The 23,749-nt window shown below is 41.7% G+C and overlaps 1 protein-coding gene across 8 annotated transcripts in view; it reads left to right on the top strand.

Moving 5' to 3' along the window:
• The first annotated feature begins 22,648 nt into the window (after positions 1-22,648).
• LOC136857916 (serine-rich adhesin for platelets) overlaps positions 22,649-23,749 on the top strand; it is a 137,832-nt gene continuing 136,731 nt past the window's right edge. For all 8 annotated transcript variants that reach the window (XM_067136985.2, XM_067136987.2, XM_067136986.2 and 5 more), the window contains exon 1: positions 22,649-23,269. In XM_067136985.2, the coding sequence (XP_066993086.2) occupies positions 22,849-23,269 (421 nt within the window). In that variant the 5' untranslated portion in view covers positions 22,649-22,848. The remainder of the gene's footprint in view (positions 23,270-23,749) is intronic.

The raw sequence follows: 23,749 nt of genomic DNA, 5'->3' as shown, positions 1-23,749 counted from the left end.
CCTGTCTTCTGTGAGAATCCTAATTATCTCCCTCAAACTCTCAAACTCCTCCCTCATGCCCCTCAATGCCTCGCCACACCCACAGTTCGTACACTCGCGCTCCTTAGCCATTCTTACGGAAAAAATGAAAATAAAAATAACTTATTTGCAAAAAATAAAAGAACGGAGGGATATATTGTCTGGGATAGTACTCAAAGATCACACAACAATACGGTAATTAATATACGACTACACTACAATACTACTTAGTCGTACACTATTTTTTATCCTACAATCCCTAACAGGATAAAAACTGATGTTAATTACTGGATATCGAAAGTAATACACAAGAACTACACAATTCCAAACTGCAATTAAGCCTATCCTAATTACAACAACGGAATTTTAGTAAGAGTTTCTACGGATACCTCTACTACACCAGTACCTAATACACAAATATTTTACAATAATAAAATAAGCACACTAAATTCTAAATTACTCGTATACTACTGTACAGTACACTACTGTAATTTTTAAACTACTTTTAGATGTATCCTAATTATGATACCGGTATCGTATGTCACTACTAAGCACAAACAGAAATGAAATTTGCAAGAACTACTGTACTCAAAGATTACCAACAAAGCTAAATGCTTAGACAAATTATATTAGTACTACGCTCTAATAGATACATACGAAAGACAACACACGAATATAGCAAGCAAGATACGGCACTAACTAAATGTAGGCTACTGTATCTATACTACAGTGTATCTACACTACAATTTTCAGCTGAAGTGTGGTTATATGAACTTTTACCGCTGGTGGATTAGTATTATTTTCCCTACTACGCGGGGCGGAGAATAAAAGTGTCCTCAAATGCTGAAAATAAGAGGTTGCCTACTATAATTTCTGTCAAAACCACGCCGGGGGCTTCAAGTGCAATATTATTGGGATATAGGAATTTGATTATTAACTTTTACTCGATGAATAAACGAAGGTAGAAAGAACAAAGTATGCAGGGAACTAAGACTACAAATTATCGGAATAATGAATCAGCTGACTTTGTGTTTATTTACACTACTATCGTGTGCTTGTAGCAACAATCCTCAACAATCCAAGAAACTGTTAAGTACCGTAATTATCCAGTGAAATTACCGTGCATTCTCTTTAACTTCTCTTTAAATCGATGTTTACAGGCTTATCGTGTTATTTAATGTAATAAATTATTACCTTCCTGATAGTTTGAACGGATATCTGTACGAAATATCGGAAAAGTAGCGGTGGAAATTACAATGAGTTACAACTCCTTATGATAATCTGTCTTTGTAAGTATAATACCATCGAACCTACAGATATTTAAAAATATTGTTTTAAAAGTTAATATTAACACCTAAAGTAATTCCTAAGGCTAAATTCGAAACAAAGTACACCTAGCTAGCCTACTTAACCTAGAAAACGTAATCTACTGAACACCGAATGAATTACTTGTTATAAAATTCAAATAAATAACACTACTCCCAATTTCTACCAACAAGGACTAAACACCAATATACAAATAGCACTAAATGGAACGCACACACACAAAATTTAAATAATTTCAATAGGTTTTTACTACTTTTTCACTACAATAATGCAAGAGCCAACCGTTCCCAAGCGCATCCAATCAGCCAGCACATGTTTAAAGACATATATATACTTAGAGTACATTACATAAACAGAAGGAAGATTGACTAGTGAAACATACACTGCTTTGAAACACACACTTTCGACAGGGATAGAACTGTGTAAATATATTTTCAATAATTAATTCTGGTCTTATGTGCTTACTGCCAAATTGCAGACAGACAGTTTAGAGGGAGGATTTTCTGTCCACAGAAGATTGAGTGGTTGCATTTATGATGCTTCTGTGGAACAAATTAAAGGATTATCAAAGTGTTCGGTGTATTCAAAATGAGGTCTGAAAAACTTGGTGCATTTTCTTTGAAGTGATTTGCTCGTAATATCTATATTAATAGCCATGATTCAATTATTGATAATTTAGATGTGTTAGAGCCTGCATTAGAAGAAGTAGTTAACATCATACTTCCCCTTGAAACACTGCGGATTTTGGTCTGCATTGCCCGCTATACTAGTTTACAAGTGATTGGAATATTATGTAAAAAGTGTGATGTCTGTGTTAAAAAGTTGCGGGCTGAAAATGAATTGCTTGTGTATAGTGACAGGGAAATGATGACGTATTTTAATCTAGTGAAGAAAGGTGGTTTGAAGTGTCCAACATTGATAGACATATCCTTGTGTTCTAACGTGTTGAGACTTTTCCTCATGTTAATTAGTGACATTTACAAACCAGAATTTCTTATGTTACAGAACCAAAGACAGGCGTTGGTAGTGTTAGGATTTAAGTAATTGAGAGTAGCGTATGTAATCTTGATGAGTGACAGTGCAGCATGAAGTTGAAAACAATGTTTAAAACATACATTATTCTGTTAGTAAGTGTTTTTTATCAGTAATTATGATTTTCTTATAAATACTCCCTTAATTGTATATTTCAATTAGGACTAGGCTGGTGAATGTGTATTTCTTGAGAATGTTATTTCATTGTCCTTTGTAATTTGTATTTTTCTTGTAATATGTAGAGCATTGATGTGATTGCCATTTTGAAGTGTACTAGCTGTAGGGTTTTGTTAGTGAGTAATGTGCATATTTAAAATACAGTAGTCTAGGTTGCTGAATTTCTTATTTACTGGTATGCCATTTCAGTGTTATGGGTGTTTTTCATGTAATATATTGTGAGTGCGTTGTTGTATTTACCCACGAATATTGGTTAAATTTAGTCATTTTGAAGTGCACGGGTTGTAAGTTTATGTTACCTGGTCATGTGCATATTTTAAGTAGACTTGCTTGCTGAATTTTAATTTACTGAGTACGATATGTAATTTCATTGTTATGGGTGATTTGTGTTTTTCTTGTAATGTGTTGTGTGTTACCAACATATATTAATTACTTACATTTTGTCATTGTGAAATGTAGGCCTACTGTTGTAGGGTTATGTAAGTTGGTTGAATATTTGTTTCGATTTTGGTACATTATTTTATAACGTTTCGTGTTTTCTAATTATGGAAATATGATTTATATTTCATAAACTATTTTTTCTTTACGAAGATTATGAATGTTATCGACGTTAGTTATATTATTAGGAATTAATGACCATTTGCGTCCCACTGCAGAAAGTGGCCCAATGATTCCGCTATGTTGGATTCTGCATTAAGGTCTGATTAGTTCAGTTGGTCATGGAATAACGTATAATCCAATAGTCGTCGGCTGTAACCCTATCCGGCTACATGCAACTTCTTCCTGCATAAAGTGAGCAGTTCAACTCCCAAAAGATGGCAAGTGCAAATACTTAGGTGTGAGATTTGAAAGTAATTTGCGCGGGAAGGGTTATGTTGATGACATTGTTGGAAAAACATACAGATCGTTACATGTTATAATGAGGCTACTTAAAGGCTGCAACAAAAAACTAAAAGAAAAAAGTTACTTAGGTATGGTTCGTCCATTATTGGATTAAGAAAACAGTGTTTGGGATCCTCACCAAGAATACCTAATAAAAGAAATAAATAGTGTGCGGAGGAAAGCAGCAAGATTTGTAACAGGTCACTTCAGGAGAAAAAGTAGTGTATCAGAAATGTTAGAGGAACTTGGGTGGGAAACTTTAAATAAGAGAAGGGAGAAAACTAGATTTATAGGATTATATAGAGCCTATACAGGAGAAGAAGCATGGGGAGAAATCCGTGAGAGGCTTCAGTTGGAAAATAATTATATCGGCAGAACTGACCACAAGAATAAAATTAGAAGGAATTGTAGCAGAAGCGACTGGGGTAAATTTTCATTTATTGGGAAGGGCATGAATGAGTAGAACAGTTTACCAGGGGTAGTGTTTGATCCTTTTCCAAAATCTGTACAGATATTCAAGAAGAGAATAAACAGCAACGGAGAAAATAAATGAAATGTTAGAGGGCATTCAATCAGTGCAGGTTATTGTAAATAAAAATGTGTGTGAATAAATTAATTCCATCCACTGGTCTATGGAGTTTTGACAGCCGATATAGGGGACTGTCTGTAGGGGTGAAGTACAGTGGGGACATCGAGGGCCCTGGGACCGCTACGGTAGCTGTGAAGGCCCTTCAGGAACTCTGAAAAGTGGTGGCAAAAGGTGCTCTGGTTAAGACGCAGCAGGTCGTTATGCTACTTATGTTCCAAAATGGGTAAAAGTAAATAAATAAATAAATAAATAAATAAATAAATAAATAAATAAATAAATAAATAAATAAATAAATAAATAAATAAATAAATAAATAAATAAATGCAATGTAAATTTTATGCTTACACCAGTTGCATAGTTTTATATGAAGTAATTCCACATACTGAATATGAGTTGACTATGTTTGCAAGTACAGGAGATATTATAAGTAGAATTTTGTAAACAATATACATTCATTAATGATGAGCTGTGTGTTTAATAGAAAAAATGTTAGTGTAAATTGCATAATATTGTATTCTAGGAAAATGTCTTCTTCTCTTGTTAATTTAAAATTTAGTGCTTGACAATAATGTATTTTAGTGTACCATTTGCCACCGAGGTGGACACATCATTTGCAAATAAATAGATTTTTAATTTGATTTGATTTTGATGTTTGCGGCGTTCTGTTTCGAACAAGATGAAAGCGGTGGATGTAGTGTTCCGCGACACTGAACAGTCCACAACACATTCTTCCCCTGTCTGTATAGTTATATCAGTTGTCTTCATGATGTTGTGGCGAAACTACGTAATCCCTCCACCACAAGAACCTTGAGGGCAGCAGCTGGACCTCGTCACACTAGGCAACGCAGGTGAAATAGTGTACACTGCCCGTCTTCTTTATGATTTCCATGGCAGTATTTTTGAAGCAAGATATAGAAAACAAATACATCGAGTGCCTTTCTACATATTGTCATCTATAGACGGCATCGTAGGAAACGACACTGTAAAGTTCCGTACAGAATAAATAGGCAGTTCTATTGAAATGTTGTGTTTACTGTAGCTGGCAAGTCAGTAAGTGTAATGTTCCTCACATTTGGTGACTCCGACGTGATTAATATAGTGTGATACAGTTTTCTACATAAAGTCAGTGCTATTCACACGCTATTTACTGCCGTCACCATGAAGCAATTACAGCAACAGCTACTGCAATTACAAGAGCAAAATCGCCTCATACAACAGCAACTTCAACAGCAAACGCCGTAATCACCACACTCAGAGGTTGTTATTGTAGTGAATCGTGTTGGAGTTAAATTACCTGTTTTCTGGCCAGACAAGCCGGCGCTATGGTTCGCTCAGTCAGAAGCGCAGTTCAACGTACCCGGTATCACGCAGGACGCAACAAAACACGCGTACATTGTTTCCCAGCTGGACAGTCACTATTCCACGGAAGTTGAAGATGTTATTACCAACCCTCGGGCGCAAAATGCATACGCGTATCTGCGTACCGAACTCATTCCGTGTCTTTCCCTATCGCAAGAGCAACGCGTTTCTCAACTACTCATGGATGAGGATCTCGGTGACAGAAAGCCATCACAATTCTTACGACACTTCATGTCTCTCGCGAGCAGTACACAAGTACAAGATAACCTCTTAAGAAAGTTATGGATACAGCACCTGCTGTCACAAGTACAGGCCATTTTATAAATACAGAGTGAGATGCCGCAAGATAAGGTTGCCGACTTCGCTGAAAAAATTCTTGAGATTTCACCCGTGTCACTTCCCGCCACTGTTCACGCCGTGAGTACACCACCAGTTAGTGAGGTGAGTCAACTCGCGAAGAGGATAGATGAACTTTCACACTAGATGGAAGCACTGCAAACTTCCTTCTGCGCACGCTCTCGTTCCCGGGATCGGCCAAGCCGTCCTAGCAATAGCCGCAGGTCTTCTCCGACAGCCGGTGCACAAGGTATCTGCTGATACCTTCCGTGAAAGGCACAGAAGTTCGAATCAGCTTGTAGCTTCCCGTCAAACTCGAACGGCAATCAGTGACGGTGATAAATGGTTGCCCAACAGATGGAAACCGCCTCTTTATCACTGACAAGAGCTGTAAACATCAATTTCTGAACGATACTGGGTCGGATTTGTGTTGCTTCCCGCATAAATTCCCGAAGAGGCGTCGCCATCAGACCAGTTATGAACTCGCAGCTGCCAATAATTCTAAAATCTACACATACGGGACTATGCACATGAAACTAAACCTCGGACTCCGACGAGAACTTTCATGGAAATTTGTTTTTGCTGACGTCGCACTTCCCATCATAGGATCAGACTTCCTCGCATATTATCATCTTCTGCCAGACTGTCGTAAGAAATGCTTGGTCGACGGCATCACAGGCTTATCAGTGAACGTCCAAACTGCTAACTCTTTACAGCCCAGTGTGAAGGCTCTCAATGTACCGACTACGTTTCATGAAATTTTAAAGGAATTTCCTGACCTCACTCGTCCATCTGGAGTCCCGCGAGAAGTACGCCATTCTATGGTACATTTCATCCGCACTACACCAGTACCACCTGTCTCATGCCGAGCTCGCCGTTTTGCCCCGGATCGTCTCCAGATTGCCAAAAAGGAGTTTGATTCCATGCTTCTGGGAGGTACAGCACGACGCTCTGAGGGTTCTTGGTCTTCACCGCTCGATTTTGTACCGAAGAAGGACGAAGGCTGGCAGCCCTGCGGAGAATATCGTGCCTTAAACTCACGTACCATTCCTGACAAATATCCACCACGGCATCTCCTTGATTTCAGCCATCAGCTTCGCGAATACACTATTTTCTCCGTTATGGACCTAATGAAGTCCTACACCCAGATTCCCGTGAACCCAAGTGACATTCCGAAGACCGCAATCATAACGCTCTTCGGACTGTTTGATTTTCTTTTATGACCTTCGGACTACGCAATGCTGGTCAAACCTTTCCAAGATTCATAGACGAAGTACTATCAGGTCTGGATTTCACGTTTGGGTACGTGGACGACATCTTGGTCTTCTCTAAGAGTCCTGAAGAAAACAGGCGCCACCTGCGAGATCTCTTCCACCACCTCTCTGATTATGGCATCCTCATCAATGCTACCAAGATTATCTTAGCATCTCCGAATGTCACCTTTCTCGGATACGAGTCTCCGTTGCAGTGACACAACCTCTGCCGGAACGCGCCACAGCGCTGCAGAATATTCCTCTCCCGAAAACTGCACGTGATCTCAGACGTTTCCTGGGAATGATCAATTTCTATCGCCGATTCCTTCCCTCAGCATCACAGTACCAGTCTCGACTCCACACAGCTGTATCCAGTTTACGCTGCTCACAACAGGTAACCTGCACACCAGAAATGGAACGCATCTTTGCCGCCTGTAAGGAAAGTCTCGCTCAAGCTACCCTCCAAGCGCATCCCGATCTGCAAGCTCCATTGGGATTGTTCACAGATGCATCTAACAGCGCTATTGGAGCTAGCCTCCAGCAATATGTGGACGATGCCTGGCAGCCTTTAACCTTCTTCAATAGGAAGCTGTCTCCAAAGCAATCCGAATGGCCAGCCTACTAACGACAGTTGCTTGCATTTATGAAGCAGTGCAGAACTTCAGATACATTTTGGTAGCCCAGCAGTTCACAATCTATACAAACCACAAGCCCCTGACTTACGCCTTCCAGCATCGTCGCGACAAACTTACACCCGTGCAGCTGAACCAGTTATCGTTCATCGCTCACTTCACAACGGACATTCAGCACATTGGAGGCTCCTCCAACGTAGTCGCAGATGCACTATCTCGCATCAACAGACTTGTCAGTAGGACCTTGGAGTTCAGCGCTTTGGCATGATCACAGGAAGGGGAAGCAGAACCCCTTGATCTGTTAAACCGCGAATCATAACTTCGATTGGAGCAAGTCCAGATACCAGGAACAAACACCACTTTGTTCTGTGACACTTCAACGCGTCACCCAGACCATTTATCACTGCAACGCGTCACCCAGACCATTTATCACTGCACCTTTTCTCAGACAAGCTTTTGACTCTCTTCACGGTCTAAGTCATCCATGTGCCCTAGCGGCCGCCTGTTTAGCATCAGAACGCTTCTTATGTCCCCACATGCAAAAAGACTGCCGTACATGGGCACGAGCCTGCCAAGCATATCAACGCTCGAAGGTCAGGCGCCATAACAACACTCCAATCGGCTACTTCACCCCAGCGTCTGCTCGTTTCCAGCAGGTCCATCTAGACATCATCGGCCCACTCCCTCCGGCTGGAAATTACCGATACTGTCTGACAGCAGTGGATCGATTCACCCGCTGGCCAGAAGTCTGGCCACTGTAACGCATCACAGACGAAGACGTCGCCGAAGCTTTTGTAGCATGCTGGATCTCTCGCTTTGGATCACCACACCGTATCACGACCGACCAAGGCAGACTGTTCGAATCTCAGTTGTTCCGAAACCTGGGGATTCTCAACGGATCCTCACGCTCCCGATCAACCAGCTGGCATCCTTGTGCCAATGGAATGGCTGAACGTTTTCACCGTCAACTCAAGGCAGCCATCATGTGCCATCCTGATATTCCCAGGGACTTGAACACTTGTACTCATGTCTACGTACGTGATGAAACGGTCCGCGACGCGCAAAAGCCGCCATACACTGGCCCACATCGGGTGTTAGATCGAAGGGATAGGACACTGGCTGTGCAGGCCTGTTCGCATCAGCATTGATCGCATGAAACCTGCTTTCCTCCTGGCTGATAACACACCATTACCTGGACAAATTACGACTCAGGTTCATTGCATCTGCCCTGAGAACACTCTCCACAGTGACACAGCCGCAGCATCACCGGCACCTAAAGGTGCTCCTCTATCCCGCGTCTTGGCACCTAGAACTCGCTCCGGCCGAAGAGTTAGGTTCCCGGACTACCTTCAGCCGCGACTACCTCGACTCCGTGGGGCCTGTTGTGGCGAAACTACGTCATCCCTCCCCCACAAAAACCTAGAGGGCAGCAGCTGGACATCGTCACACTAGGTAACGCCGGTGAAATCGTTGTAGACTGCCCGTCTTCTTTATGATTTCCATGGCAGCATTTTGGAACACGATATATTAAACATATACATCGAGTGCCTTTATATATATTGTCGTCTATGGACGGCATTGTAGGAAACGACAAAGTAAAGTCCCGTACAGAATAAATAGGCAGTTCTATTGAAATGTTGTGTTTACTGTAGCTGGCAAGTCAATAAGTGTAATGTTCCCCACAATGTGTTTCAGCTGGTTCTTAAAACGCTTAAGAGGGTCTCCATGGGGTCCACTGCCGGAGCAAATTTCACTATAAAGAATTTGGCGGGGGACCCTTGTATCACACATGCGGTGAACATGGCGTAACCATCTCAGTTGATGAGCGATGATTGTTTCCTCAAAGCTATTTAGCTGCGCTTTGTCGAGAACTGCAGTGTTGGTCACATAGTCCTCCCAGTTGGTACTCAAGATATATCTGATTTTTTGTTGGTGGAAGCCCTCAAGCTTTCTGATATCACGGGGATATAGTGTCCAAGTTTCGCAGCCATACAATAGCGTGGAAATGACAACAGCTTAGTACACTATGAGTTTGGAATGGAGTTTTAGGTCGTTATACATGAAGCCGCTGTGCATTAACCGTCCGAATGCTACGTGAGCAGCACAATTCTTTTATCAGCATTTTGTTCGCATATACACTGTTTAGACAAGATGCTTACATGATATTAAAATTGATGAACCATCTCCAGTGTTGTGTCTAAGATTGAGATACTGAACTTAGGAAGAGTTAATCCTGGGGCAGGTTATGGTAGTACCTTCCTTTTCCCTCGCATCAATGGCAAAACCAAAGCGATCACATGTAGTTTTAAAGCAGTTGACTGACTATTGTAGTTGTGCAGGTATTAGAGCAGGAGGTGAGGTGTCATCCGCATACTGCAGTTCTGTCACCCAGGTAACCTGAGTTCGTCTTTGTGAGCGAAGTCTTGCCGGATTCGAAAGGCCTTCATCAAAACGTAATTTAATATCCATGCCTAAGTTGTTTGCGGATGCTTCATGCAGCACGGCAGCCATGTACAATGCAGAGCGTCGAGTGCAGGAACATGCACACAGCCTTGTTTCAATCCATGAGTGATTGAGGACGAATCAAATACTGAGTTACCAAGAAGAACCTGGTCAGACATGCCATCATGAAGAAATTGAACCAATATTCCATATAACGTTTAGGACATCCAAAATGTCTCAAAACATTTCACATAGCAGATCTTGGCACTGAATCAAAGGCTACTTCCATATCATAGAAAACTGATTGGAGATGGTGCTGTTGCTCTCTGCATATTTATGGAGTTGTCTATCACAGAAGATCATATCTGTTGTGCCTTTGGAGGTTCTGAAACCATATTGAGACTCAGGCAAAATCCTCTCTGAGATAACTTAGAGCCGGTTTAATAGAATTCTTGCGAGAATTTTACCTGCAATTGATAAAGGCGACATAATACTGTGGTTCTCACATACACTACGATCACTTTTCTAGAAAATAGTGATCATGGTAGCATTGTTCAAGTCGTCGTGTATTTATCGAGTTCCCCAAATGAAGAGGATGAGTGTGAAAAGCCTAGTCTTCAAGAGTATACCTCCATTTTGCATCATTTCCAGAGGGATATTATAAGGATCTGGAGATTTTCTTTGTTTTTATTTGATTGAGTGTTTGGTGATGTCTCTGTATTAGGGTGGAACTGCAATCCATCGTTGTTGGAGGCGCAATTTAGAACCGCAGATGTATTTTTCTTTCAACGTTATAAAATTTCTCCATTATCAGTTAAAATAATCGAGTTGTCAGCAGTCTTCAATATCCCCGATGAAGATCAAAATGGACCATATATTTCCTTTAAGTTGGCATAGAAATTTTGCAGGTCACGGGCATCAGATATTCTTTGCAGTTCTTCAATTTTTTGTTGCCACGTGTTATTCTTGATTTCCCAAATTTTTGCCTGACATTTTCCTTTAAGTTCCAAGAAATGTGATTTCTTCACATTGGAAGACGGATCTTGAAGATAGGATGGATGGGCATCCCGTTTGGCATAGATAAGGCACTTGATTTCTTCATTATTTTTATCAAACCAGTCTCGTCTTTTTTCCTCACAAAACCAATTGTTTCCTCAGCTGACTCAGTGATGACCTTCTGAATCGTGGCCCACTCCTGATTTGTACTATCACTGCTGACTGGATGACTAGCCAGTATGTTTGAGATTTTATGTCTGTAATTTGTAGCAGTGGATTCAATTTGAAGTTTAGATGATATGAATTTCTTTCTGGGCATGTTTTGGATGGATCTTTTTGATTTGCGACATATTGATATTCTAGAAAACGAGCTTATGATCTGTCCAGCAGTCTTCGACGTTTCTTTCTGTCCTTGTAGCAAGGACATCTTTTTTTATCATATTGCCTGGTGATGATATAGTCAAGGAGGTGTCAGTGCTTTGAGCGAATGCAACCAAGTGGTCTTGTAGCGATTAGGCAGACGGTACTATGAATTAGTAATAAAGAGCTTAGCACATAAACCGAGAAGCAGTAGACCATTAGCATTGCATTTGCCAAGTCCATGTTTTCCCATCTCATTGCCCCATAATTGGTGATCGTTACCAACTCCGGCATTGAAATCACCAAGTAATATGAGCTTGTCTCTTGGTGGTACTTTGGTGATGGTAGTGCTTGGCAGGTTGTAGGATTGGTCTTTTTAGCTTCTACAACAGCATCCAAGGTGGGAGCATATGAGGAGATGAGTGTCACAGATTTAGCTCCAGATAGTGGGATTCGGTGAGTCACATTTTTTTCGCTGACAGCGCTTGGAGTTAGCTGATGATCATTTGCCAGCGTGTTCTTCACAGCGAATCCAACACCATGAATGCTGTGTTCTCCCTCATCTTTTTCCTTCCAGAAGATAGTGTAACCTGAGCTGAACTCTGTAAGTTTACCTTCGCTGGACAGTCTGGTTTCACTTAATGCAGCAATATCAATTTTCATTTGTCCAAGCTTATGTGTGACAAGCGCTGTTCTCTCAGCTCTGTTATTGTCTTTTAAATGAAGTAGGGTTCAACATTCCAACTTCCTATAACCAAAGTTTAGGTACTCTTCGTTTTTCAACCGCTTGAGGTGTGACCTGTTAGATGCCGCCTCCCAGCCGGCTGAGAGTGTGACAATCGACGTTAATTCCAAATTTTATATGGCCTTCCCCATTCAGGGTGGGCAGCGGTGATCCTAACTAGGCCTACCCAAACACAGATGCAGGAGCGAATTCCTGACTAGTCACGGGGTATCAGAAAAACGACCATCACACTTCTGCTGCCAACGTGCAGGTCCGAACTAGAGGCTTCCCGTTTTGCCGGAAAACCTGCCTCCACCATTCTTAACCCATCGCCGTTGGACTTGAGTTGAAGGACGTGACAGATGGAAAAAGTGCCACAAGCGGCATTTTTAAGGTGGATCGCAGCTTGGAAGGAAGTGACCAACACACCATGACCTCGGAACTATACCCTGGGGTACAAATTAAATGCGACGTGCAGGTCCTAGTACCTCGACTGCAACGGGCTTTCGCAGAATCGAAATAACATTGAGTTGAGCCTTCACAGCCACTCCGTCTGGCATGGCCTCATCCGCCTTCACGACCGACGGGAACCACAAAACGGAGGTTCCTCCGTCGTTTTGCCGTTGGGCCAAAGATACGGATGATGGGTTCCAGTGCCATTTCCTTCACTGAGGGGACATCACACCACCCAAACGGGCTCATCCGCCCGAAGCCCTTGGCCCCTATGGGGGGTCGATTTATTTACCGCCATTCGACACTCGGCGTTAGCAGTTTTTACAGCTGGTTTCCAAGCCAGCTGATCCTCTTCCTTTCCCATTACGGACTTGCAGCCGGACAATGGTGGTACTAATATCGCAATATCACAAAATTCACATAAAGTGGGCCGCCTCATTTTTGTGCAATAAAACTAGTTTTAATAAAATAAGCATTCATGACTCCAGTGAATAGAGTTTGTGTGATTTATGTGAAATATTATGCTGCAAATCTAATTTTGATATAATCAGTATTTGATAAACTTGGATATTAAAGTTTTAAAGTGTAAACTTTGCCATTCGTGCGCATTGCCAATAATAATAACCTTGCACACTGAGCGCAAGTCTCTAAGTTATCATATAAGAATATATTGCAGCCGAATGGCCATTATGGTACATAAACAAAACGATATGATTTACATCTTCCAGTAATGATCTTATTCTCTTTGAGCATTTGTGAAAATGGTACAGTTCACATTGTTTATAGCACAACGCATACGCACTAAGAAGACGTGTCGTGGTGGTGAAATCCATGTACCGCTAGTCTGTTCAAGGCGTTCTTAGGTCTTTGATTGATCCTGTCCCACTTCGATCCAGCGTGACGCGTGTTGATTAAAAGTCTGGGTCAATCTCTGTCCTTTTCCTTCGCCTGGTTAGGAGCAATTTCTGTTCCTGCTGTGTGGATGGGAGTGGCAGTCTTAATCTCAAATCTTCTATTAGAAACATTTCTTTGGCTAGCTCGTATGCCAGTCTTGAACGCGACATCTTGGAGATTCCTAGAATCCTTTTAAGGAATCTAGCCTTAACATTTTCTATGGTCTTTAAGTCGGTTAATCTTAGATTCTCCCAGATTAGTTCTAGCCTATAGGCAAGTTCTGGAAACATCTTGGCGTAGAACAGAGTCATAGCTGTGGATATAGATAATCTAGTGGGTTCACTGATATCATAATATATACTTCTTGTTGCTGTCATAGTCCTCTCCCTTATATGGTTTCTAAATGAGGTGGCTGAAGGTTGATGTTTTATTCCGAGGAATTTAAACGATTTTACTATTTCAATATCTTTCCCGCCACATTGTATTCTGTCGTTTTATGAGATTCTTCCGCCTTTTCGGAAAACCATCTACACCGTCTTGTTAGTGTTGATTACTAGGCTGTTATTTGCGGCGTAATTTTCAAGTTTAACCATTACATCTTGGAGTTCGCCTCTGTTACTTGAACCTACCGTATAACTAAGTCGTCTGCATACATATGTAGTGCAACCGAGGTGGTGTGAGTGATGTTTATGATATCAGCAGCGGCTATATTGAATAGCAGTGTGCTGAGTTGATCACTTTGCAGCACATTTGTTGCATTATGGGGATGAAGATGCCTTGCTGCTTCAACTGTGACTATATTGTGTGCCAGGATGTTGTTTATCGTTATGTTCAGCGAATTATCTGATCCAATTATATTTTCCAGTTTACCAAGGTGCATTTATCTGTTTAGAAGGTCAAAAGCTTTCCTAAAATCAACAATACAGCGTAAAATTTCCCTTTTGGATTTATCGTTGCATTCTGTATACTGTCGATGAGGTTTGGAATTGAATTGACAGTTCCCGTACCTTTCATGAAGCCGAACTTCTGTTCTGGTATCGATCCTGTTCGAGTCTGTTCTCTAGAGAATCTTGCTATAATTATATTTTGAAAATGTTGTTTTTTAATTTAATTTAATGCAGAAAATGGCCATGGGATAGTTATATACATAAATGTATAGAATAAATGTTCACTTAGGATACCATATATAGTTCTCTGTGTTAGTCACTACAACATTTGGTCAAGGATACCACTCTTTTCTCACATTCCTGGAGATGATGGCGATCACAAGGATTCTTGCACAGCCAACACATGGAATCATCATGCGGATCATGATGTTTCGTATTGTCACATATTCTGCGATGGAAGCCATGTACCTGTACCTCAAATCGTGTCATGACATGTTGTAGCTCATAATTCGATTGTTTCCAATCTTCAGTCATCATGGTATCCGTGGTATTAAACGTGCTCCATATTTCCTTTTTCTTTAAAATTCTTGTAGAACACTAATGTAGGCATGTGTAGAATGTAGTAGCATCCACTCTCGTAGGTCCTCTGTGAAGAACCTTTCTCTTACTAGTTCGTATACCAATCATGAGCGAGTAAATTTCGATAGGCTTTGATAGATTAGTGAAATGTGTGGGTAGAAAGGTGGTGGTGGTGGTGGTGATTATTGTTTTAAGAGGAAGTACAACTAGGCAACCATCCTCTATATAATACTAATCAGAGGGAAAATATGGAAGGGATCCGACACTTCGAAAAATGAAGATATCGGCCACAGGAAGGCAAGGGCCACGAAGGGTGTGAAAATGAAAGTCTCCCTAGCCCTCGCAAACCTAATAGCGCCGGGGTCGGAAAAGAACAAGAGTTGATCAAGAGAGGTCAGATAGGATAGATGAAAGTGAGGAGCCTGGCACAAGTAAGTGGAAGCAATGCCAGGACTCAGCTGAGGGCCCCGTGGTCGCCAACCCACGCTCCAAAGTTCAGAGCCCTGGATCCCTTTCATTCGCCTCATACGACAGGCAGGGGATACCGTGGGTGATATTCTACCGCCCCCACCCACAGGGGGAAGGTGGGTAGAAACGATTTACTACTGAATGCAAGTCAAACAGTAGTGTTGATATTCAGAAGAGGAGGAAAAATTGCATTGAAAGACACAATTTATTACAAGAGTGAGAGACGCCCACCTCCTTTAAGTACCTGGCAATGATTATACATGTCACGGCTACTGCTTTCACGCTACATATAAAAGCACTAGCGGCGATTGGGAATTAAAAGTGCGCGGGCAAAAAAAAATATACAGACAACGAACAGTATCCGGGTTTGCGGGATATAGCAGTCGGGGGCGCGCGGGTGTGGTGCGGACGGCGGGTTATATACATCACAACTTAAAAAGAAAAAAAGCACTATAAAATGGTAAGTTTATTGATGTTCTCTGTGCGAAATTATACAACTTAATTGCGGTGATACTAGTTTTTTGGATTTTGATTCAATACTATAGAATAAAACTTTCACCAAAGGAACAACATAACACATTTATTACAATTAAATAGAAGTACGGTGAGAATATACAATTAAAAAATCATTTAGTGTTTCACTGCACACTAACAAACTAACAGACGCTAAAGAGATTGCCAGACTGACGAATGCGCGTGTCAAACGCGTGAATCATACTTCATTGTCCACGAACATGGTAAAAAAAGAAAGAACTGCTACCCTTCTTCATAGCACAAGCAAAGTCTCCACTACTTTGTGTGGCACTATAAAAATCGGTTAGCCGCGACGAACGCGAATGATATTTTGTGGGCATTTTTGCTAATAATTTTGTTTATAATTAAAGTAAATAAAGTAAAAAATCAGCTGATAAGGCAAGAGGGTTTGTAAAATTTGTTAAAAATATTTTATATAATTCCTAGTTTCAGCCGGCTGTAATGGAATAAAAATGTAATGTTTTCTCCACAAAGTGGGGGGGACTGCCCCCCCCCCCTAATCTCCGCTACTGTATATAAAGACAAGGTCGCTGCTGCGGTAATAGCGCTGTATCCACTGAAAGACTCCGCAGATACATGATTTCATTCATGACTATTACCGTTTTGGGGAGGGGGCGGATCCCACTCCCCCACGTGGCAATCGACTCAATCTACATTGCATCCGACATGCTATTATTTCTAAGAAAAAAAGAAATAGCAGGGAAGAGTGGGAAGTGATACAAGGAGTATCTGACGGTTTCCATGTCAAACACGCTACCACGGCCAGAGTTTGTGATGGTAAGGTGGTATTAAGGGTCAGGGGAAAACCATACAGGCAGAAGAAAGCTCTTTAAAGTGAAGATCTCACCACTACATCTAATGTGGGACCATCTTACCAAGAGTAATTCAAGAGATTTAGAGAAGACGAAAACTGTTTATCTAAAGAAAGTTCTATACGTATCGGAGATGTTGTTTTCAAGAGCAATGCCTCTGGAGGCGTCAGGGTCCTCTCTGTTTCCTTTGCCTCTTGTAGAGCATCCTTATATCTACCTGTCTCCATATTTTCAGTATTTCTCATGTTGTCATGCATGTGTTCAACAGGGTGGTCCTTATGTGTATCAAAATGTCACATTAGTCTCTACGTTATTGAGTAATAGTTGTCAACTCTTCCCTGTCAGTTCCCGCAGCGTCCCGGTGGTGAGTGGACATGTGGTTCTAGGCGCTAGCCTGTTACTGTGCGTGGTGTACAAGTCGTTATTGGACTCGGTTTTGTGCTTCATTTTTTCTCTCTTATTGTGAGTGGTGAGAGAGTTCTGTGATTGTTGTATGTGTTGAGCTCCCACTTCACTCCTGGCCTTATGGAGGAGTCATGTGGGGGAGATAGTATGGAGGAGGAGCCTGTAGTAGTAGACAGTCGAGAAATATCTATGGATGACACTATTGTGCTTAATGACAAAACCCTAACGAAATCTAATTCTGCTCTCCGTACTAATACCGGTTCCTCTGTTCAAAAACCTGAAGTGCCGTCGTACGATGCCCGTCATACAGGTCCATATATAGTTTTCGTGGAAGCCGTTGACTACAGCAGAAAACTAGGTAATATACATCCCATGTCTCTTGGAAATTTCTTTATGACCGGAAATTTGAGGATGTTTTCCTCATTTCTCGTAGAGGTAGACACCGAATACAAATTGAGTTTCAGACATGAACCCAGGACAATCATTTCCTAACTAACCCTATTTTAAAGGAAAAGCATCTAAAAGCTTTTATTCCCTCGGTGGGTCTCTTTAAGGTTGGCGTGATCCGAGGGGTAGATAGGGATTTGACCGAAAATGAAATCTGCTATTTCGCTGAAACATCCGTACCGATAGTAGCAGCTAAGAGGATGAACAGACGCTCCACGCAGGACGGAAAGGTCACATATATTCCAACAAGTACCATTAAGTTAACTTTTCGTTAACTTCCTTCATTTCGATTTATAGGGTTCGAACCCCTGTTGAAACTATTGTGTTTCAACCTACTATTTGTCGAAAATGTCAGCGCTATGGCCATACAAGGAAAAATTGCCGACCCCAAAACCCCAGATGTGCCAATTGCGCCCTCAATCATGAAACCCAAGAATGTACGGATTCTCGTAGACAATGTATAAACTGTTCTGGGGAACATTCAGTGGGGTCCCTTCACTGCCCCGAACACAAACACCAACAAGAATTGAAGAGAAAGCAGGCTATGGAAGTCCCTACTTTAAACTCTGAGTTATTTTTCACACCCGTCGAAAATCGATTCGGCCCACTCTTGTCCCTCCAACAATTTCCTTCTCTCCCGCGAACTTCTCCAGTTCTTCAACCACAGCCGTCCCGGAAAAGAAAATTCACGGCGGTTGTTACATCGCCTCTGCCACGACATGATCGCACACCAGGTTACGATGTTCAGGGCCATCGTGCTATCCTACACATGCCTTCCTCTTCCACGAGTGCAATTCCTCCCATGTCTTCTGCCTCTGGGAAGAGCATACAGGTTCCTCCCAGGCGGTTTGATTCTCCTGACCATTCGTCCCAAGAACTAGTCCGGGACTCGGCCCCGATAACTGCCACAATAACAGCTATTTCGAATAAAATATCTGCTTATGCTACGGCAGCGGAAAACGATTCTAAATGGTCCAAGCTACTCCTAACTATGCAGGAGGAAGTACTGCACTGCTACGGTTTCGATCAGGCTTGCATTTTGGTAGCTAACAACCTACAATTCTATTCGACACCTTTCCATTATAGAATACCGGGTACACAGGTGGTAGCCATTGTGGTGGATAACATACATTTTATTTCTATTTATTGCCCACCGAAAATCCAAAAGCACATATTCTACTAGGGCCAATTTTTTCGCGCACCTTCCGCATCCCTTTATCCTCGGGGGTGACCTTAACGGGCACCATCAGAGCTGGGGATGCGAGGTCTCGTGTCCAAAAGGGAACAAAATAGCTAAAATAGTGCCTTATATCACTTACGGATTTTGAATGAAGGCTCACCTACTCGAGTGACACCTCCTCTTACAAATAAGAGTGCTGTCGATTTAACCATCTGTGCTAGCGATCTGGCACACAGAATCGAGTGGGAGGTAGTCAAGGACACTCATTCGAGTGATCATTTCCCCATCTTTGTTGGGTTCACGGACAGTCAACCAGCCGCTACCCCCTCCCCCCCCGCTTAAAGTGAGTAGGCGCATGTTCCCCTTCAATACATTCCAATTTCAACAGTTTTCTTCTCAAAAGTTAGCTGCATTTGAAGGTCAACAGATGTCCTATGATTCCTTCACATCAACTCTCACGGAATATTTAGATTTATACCATCCGAAACAGCCACATTTCCGACCCTAAACTATTCATTATGCTCGCTGGTGGGATAATGAGTGTGTGGCTTTAATAGCAAAACAGAAGGCAGCCCTTCGCTCCTTTCGCCGTTTTGGTACGTTCCAAGCGTACTTACACTATAAAGTACTGGTTGCCCAAACTAAAAAGGTATTTAACGACAAACGCCGCGCGGCTTGGAAAGCCTTCATTTCCTCTCTCAATAGACAGTCATCGTCTAAACCTCTTTGGAGTGCAGTTGCCGACCTATCCAACCGTCTTATTAGTACTCCCGCTATTGTACACTTCAACATGGAGGCTATTTTAAGCTTCTTTCAACAACTTACTCCGGATTTTGTAGCCCCACATTATAGTTTCGCTCTTCCTCCTAGCTCCAATAAATTTTCTTCGCTCATTAGCCCAATTGATATCACAGAATTAAATTTGGCAATTAATACATCCCATAATTCAACACCTGGACGGGATGATATCTCGTATTCACTACTAAAGCAATCCCCCCGTTGGCTCGCCAGAAATTACTGCAGATTTTCAATCAGTGCCTCGAGTCGGCTCAAGTCCCTTCCACTTGGAACGACTTTTACTTGGTCCCCCTGCTGAAACCAGGGAAAAACCCTGTTCTTCCCGACAGTTATAGGGGCATATACCTGGGACAATGCATTCGAAAGATTTTCCAAAAAAATTCTTCTTAAACAGCTACAATGGTTTCTAGATTTTTATAATTTGCTGCCCGAATATCAATTTGCCTTTCTCCCGGATCGCTCTGCCACTGATGCAATTAACCTCTTTGTAACTCACATCAACCTCGCATGCTGTCGGAAAGAACCCTTATTGTCTATCTTTTTTGATCTACGGGGATCTTATGATAATGTTGACCTCCAAGTGCTATTCCAAAAAATTGCTCCATTATAACTTCCCGCCCTTTTTCGTTAATCTGCTCTTGAACTTGCTGACGCACAGAACGCTTCAATTAAAACATTTTCCTCATATTCAGGCACGTATGACAGCTACGGGCCTCCCTCAAGGAGACCTTCACAGTCCTATTTTATTTACACTTTATACGATGTCCCTCGAGAAAATTATAACCCGCAGCGCTCGCATGATACAATTCGCCGATGATCTAGTGATATATCTTAGTCTCCCATCCCTTGAAGCTATTTACAGGTCGTTACATACAACGCTTTCTGATTTTGCTACTTGGCTTCAGGATCATCACTTAGAAGTGGCTTACGATAAATGTCGAGCGGTTCTTTTCTCTTGGTCCCAGCGTACTGTTCACCCGCCTATACGATTTCAAGGTTTTTCGATCCCGATCGTCCAGTCGACTAAATATTTCGGTATTTACCTCGACAGGAAATTATTATGGCATTCCCACGTTAAAAGTCTTGTGGGAAAGTCTCTTCCCAAAAAACCTTATTTTTTGCCCTACGACAGAGATCTTGGGGATCGGATCCCAGTACTATGCTCCTGTTATATCGCAATATTATTCGTTCAACTTTGGATTATGGCTCGGGTTTCATTGACATGGTGGCGAATCAGATGCTTACTCAATTTGATTCGCTTCAATTTATTAAACTTTGTATTGGTGTTCTGCAATCACCCCCAACAATGCAACATTGGTCGAGGGTGCGGAATTCCCATTAAATCTGAGGGGAAAATTGCTTGCCTACATGTTCCTACTAAGGACTCTCTCTCTCTCAACTCACACCCAATCCTCCCTAAATTATCATTATTAGTCCGTTACTATCACGATAAAGGTACACCTCTACACCGTTACCCAGCATTTATCCGGGCATATTATTACTTTAATTCCCTTCGCACTTCTATTATTCGTATCCCGTCAACAACCAACTACATTCTTCCCTATCAAGCAAATTATTATGTCCCTGCTCTGATTTTACTAGCCTTATGTGGTTCTCCACCCATTGGCCCGGCCCGGACACACGGTGCTAGGGAATATGTCCGTCTAGCTTTGTCTTAGGATGTTCATTCTCTTTCACCAATATTTTTTACTGACGGGTCCAAATCTCAAACCCCTCCAGGTGTAGGGGCGGCCTTTTTCTCACCCGAGTTACTCATTTCCAAACAATTTTCACTTCCATCGGAGACAACTATTTTTACGGCGGAGGCTTTTGCCATCCGTCATGCCTTTACATCAAGTATTCGCATCTAGATAATGAGATAATGCCTACATTGCATCAGATTTCCTGAGTGGGCTTCAAGCCTTAAACAATCCCAGCTGCCGGTCCAATTGGTATATTCAAAATCTTCGTAAAATCTGTTTCTATCTACACCAACTAGGTAAAAGGAATACCTTACTTTGGGTTCCGGGCCACTCAAATATTTCAGGTAATGAACAGGCGGATGCTTTAGCCCAGGCGGCAGCTCAAGGTCAGGGTGTCGCGTACCATTTGGCGCTACCCTTCACTGATTATTGGAGCGGTTGTCGAGAGAATATAAGACAGTTATGGCAGGATGAGTAGAGCCACCCCTTGTGTCGTACAGGGCGGAGTTTGTTTACGATCCTTCCGAACGTCCCACGCTCTCCGTTGTTTACTAAACATTCTTATACTAGACGTCACATTACTAATATTGTCCGTTTGCGACTAAATCATATGTGCACGCCTGAGCAATTATTTCGTATGTCGTTGGTTGATTCTAACCTCTGTAAATGTCGTACTTCGGTTGGTACAATTAGTCATATTTTGTTTCAGTGTCCGTTGCTCGAAGTTAGTAGGCGAAAATGGTTACAGCCGTTTTTCCGGAAACAATTCGCGTTACTCACCCAATTGTCATGTTGGATACTCAATCCCACGTCCACTATGGTGATTGCTTTATCGAATTTCCTTTCTGATACCAACACTTTCCTGTAATTTATGTCCCTTTGTCACTTCCTTATGTGTTGACCAGGTAATGTGCGTGTGTGTAGAAAGTCGCCAAATCAGTGTTGTCTCGCGTGAAGTTTTGTACCTTGTGTCCTTGTGTTACTCCTGTGTGTGTAGATTAGTAGTTGAATTCTTACCCTCCTTTTTAAATTTTAGCCCTTGCGTTTTCGCCTCCAGCCATACTTTGTGTTTTATTATCAGATCTGTGACTGGCTACACCGCTGTTACGCGAAGCCCATCAAATTACCAAGACAAGACAAGACAAGACAAGACAAGACAATTCTTCTCTGTTTCTGTAGAATGTCTTATCTGTCATAGCTCATTTTCTGGAGACTCCAACTCTCCTGGGCTTTAGTGTAATTAATTTTTATCAAAATAACTATTCGAACATGTCGTTGGTTGAAGTTCTTTGATTATCTTTTATATTATTCTCTTTGATAGGTTTCGATTCGAGAAATACTGTGTCTGTATGGAAGCGCGTGAAGACCCCTTTTGAGATATGTTTGCATAATAGTGTTAATGGAAAATCTGATAATTTGTGAAGTTTAACTGGTTGACATGATTACATTTACTATTGATTTTGTTTGTTGACGCAGGTTATTTTATTTATTGTTTTTTTGGCATTGTGTACCGTCAATAAGTGTTAGTAGATGAGATTTGTACTTTTTGTTTGTGGATAGTAATGGCTTCTGAATTCGGGATAAGAGATAAAATTGTAGACGAAGATGAGTGTGAAGAAGGAGAAATAAAAGATGATGATGCTTTCGAAGATGTTAGCTCGGCGGATGAGACTTCTTCGTTAGACGGTCGAAAATGTCGAAATTCATTCAGTTATAAATTACGTCACGTTTCTCCAACCTACGGATCTCTTTCTCCCTCGCGGCCGAGGGATTCTGAAGTTTGTTTTAGAAAGTCGAGATCACACTATTCTACTTCTCCAGAAGGTGACCGGAATGTTAAATTGAACTATAGGAAGGGTACAACTTCTGATAGAGTACACTTAGGATCGAAACTGACGAGTAATCCGTCGGATCGAAAATTGCATCGTTATACCCGATCACACGAACACTACAAAGCTCCAGAAAGTGATAACGTGACAGTGGGTAAGTTGGGAACGGAGGTAACTTCAATTTATTTATGCCTATGCCTATTTGAAATGATGTTGATTTGAGTTGTAGGTGTAAATTATTCTGTGATATTTTACTTTGACCTGAAATCATCTGGTTAGTCGTTCATCATGGTGGCTTGGTTGTTTGTGCAAACCTAATTTTAAATATAGATACAATATATTTAACGGTTCTTTGTTATTAGTCTTGAAAATCACTATTGTAGCTTAATTGTTTGTATATTCATTGATGTAGACGTCCTCCCCCATTCCTGTTCCAGACTCGCTCTGGATAGTGTGACCCTCCCCTTCATTCTGTCCTTCCACCATTCTCTTTGAACAATGTTGACAACGAATCCTCTGTCCTTAATGAAACCTGTCACTGTATCCTTTCATCTAGTTCTGGGCTGGCCTCTAGTCCTTTTCCCTGTTATAGTTTACTTGTATGCCTGCTGTGACATTCTTCTGGCATTGTCGT

The sequence above is a fragment of the Anabrus simplex genome, chromosome 1 (assembly GCF_040414725.1).
Source record: "Anabrus simplex isolate iqAnaSimp1 chromosome 1, ASM4041472v1, whole genome shotgun sequence".
Classification (NCBI taxonomy): Eukaryota; Metazoa; Arthropoda; class Insecta; order Orthoptera; family Tettigoniidae; genus Anabrus; species Anabrus simplex.
The sequence above is the reverse complement of the archived record's forward strand: the minus strand, read 5'-3'. Positions and strand labels throughout refer to the sequence as shown.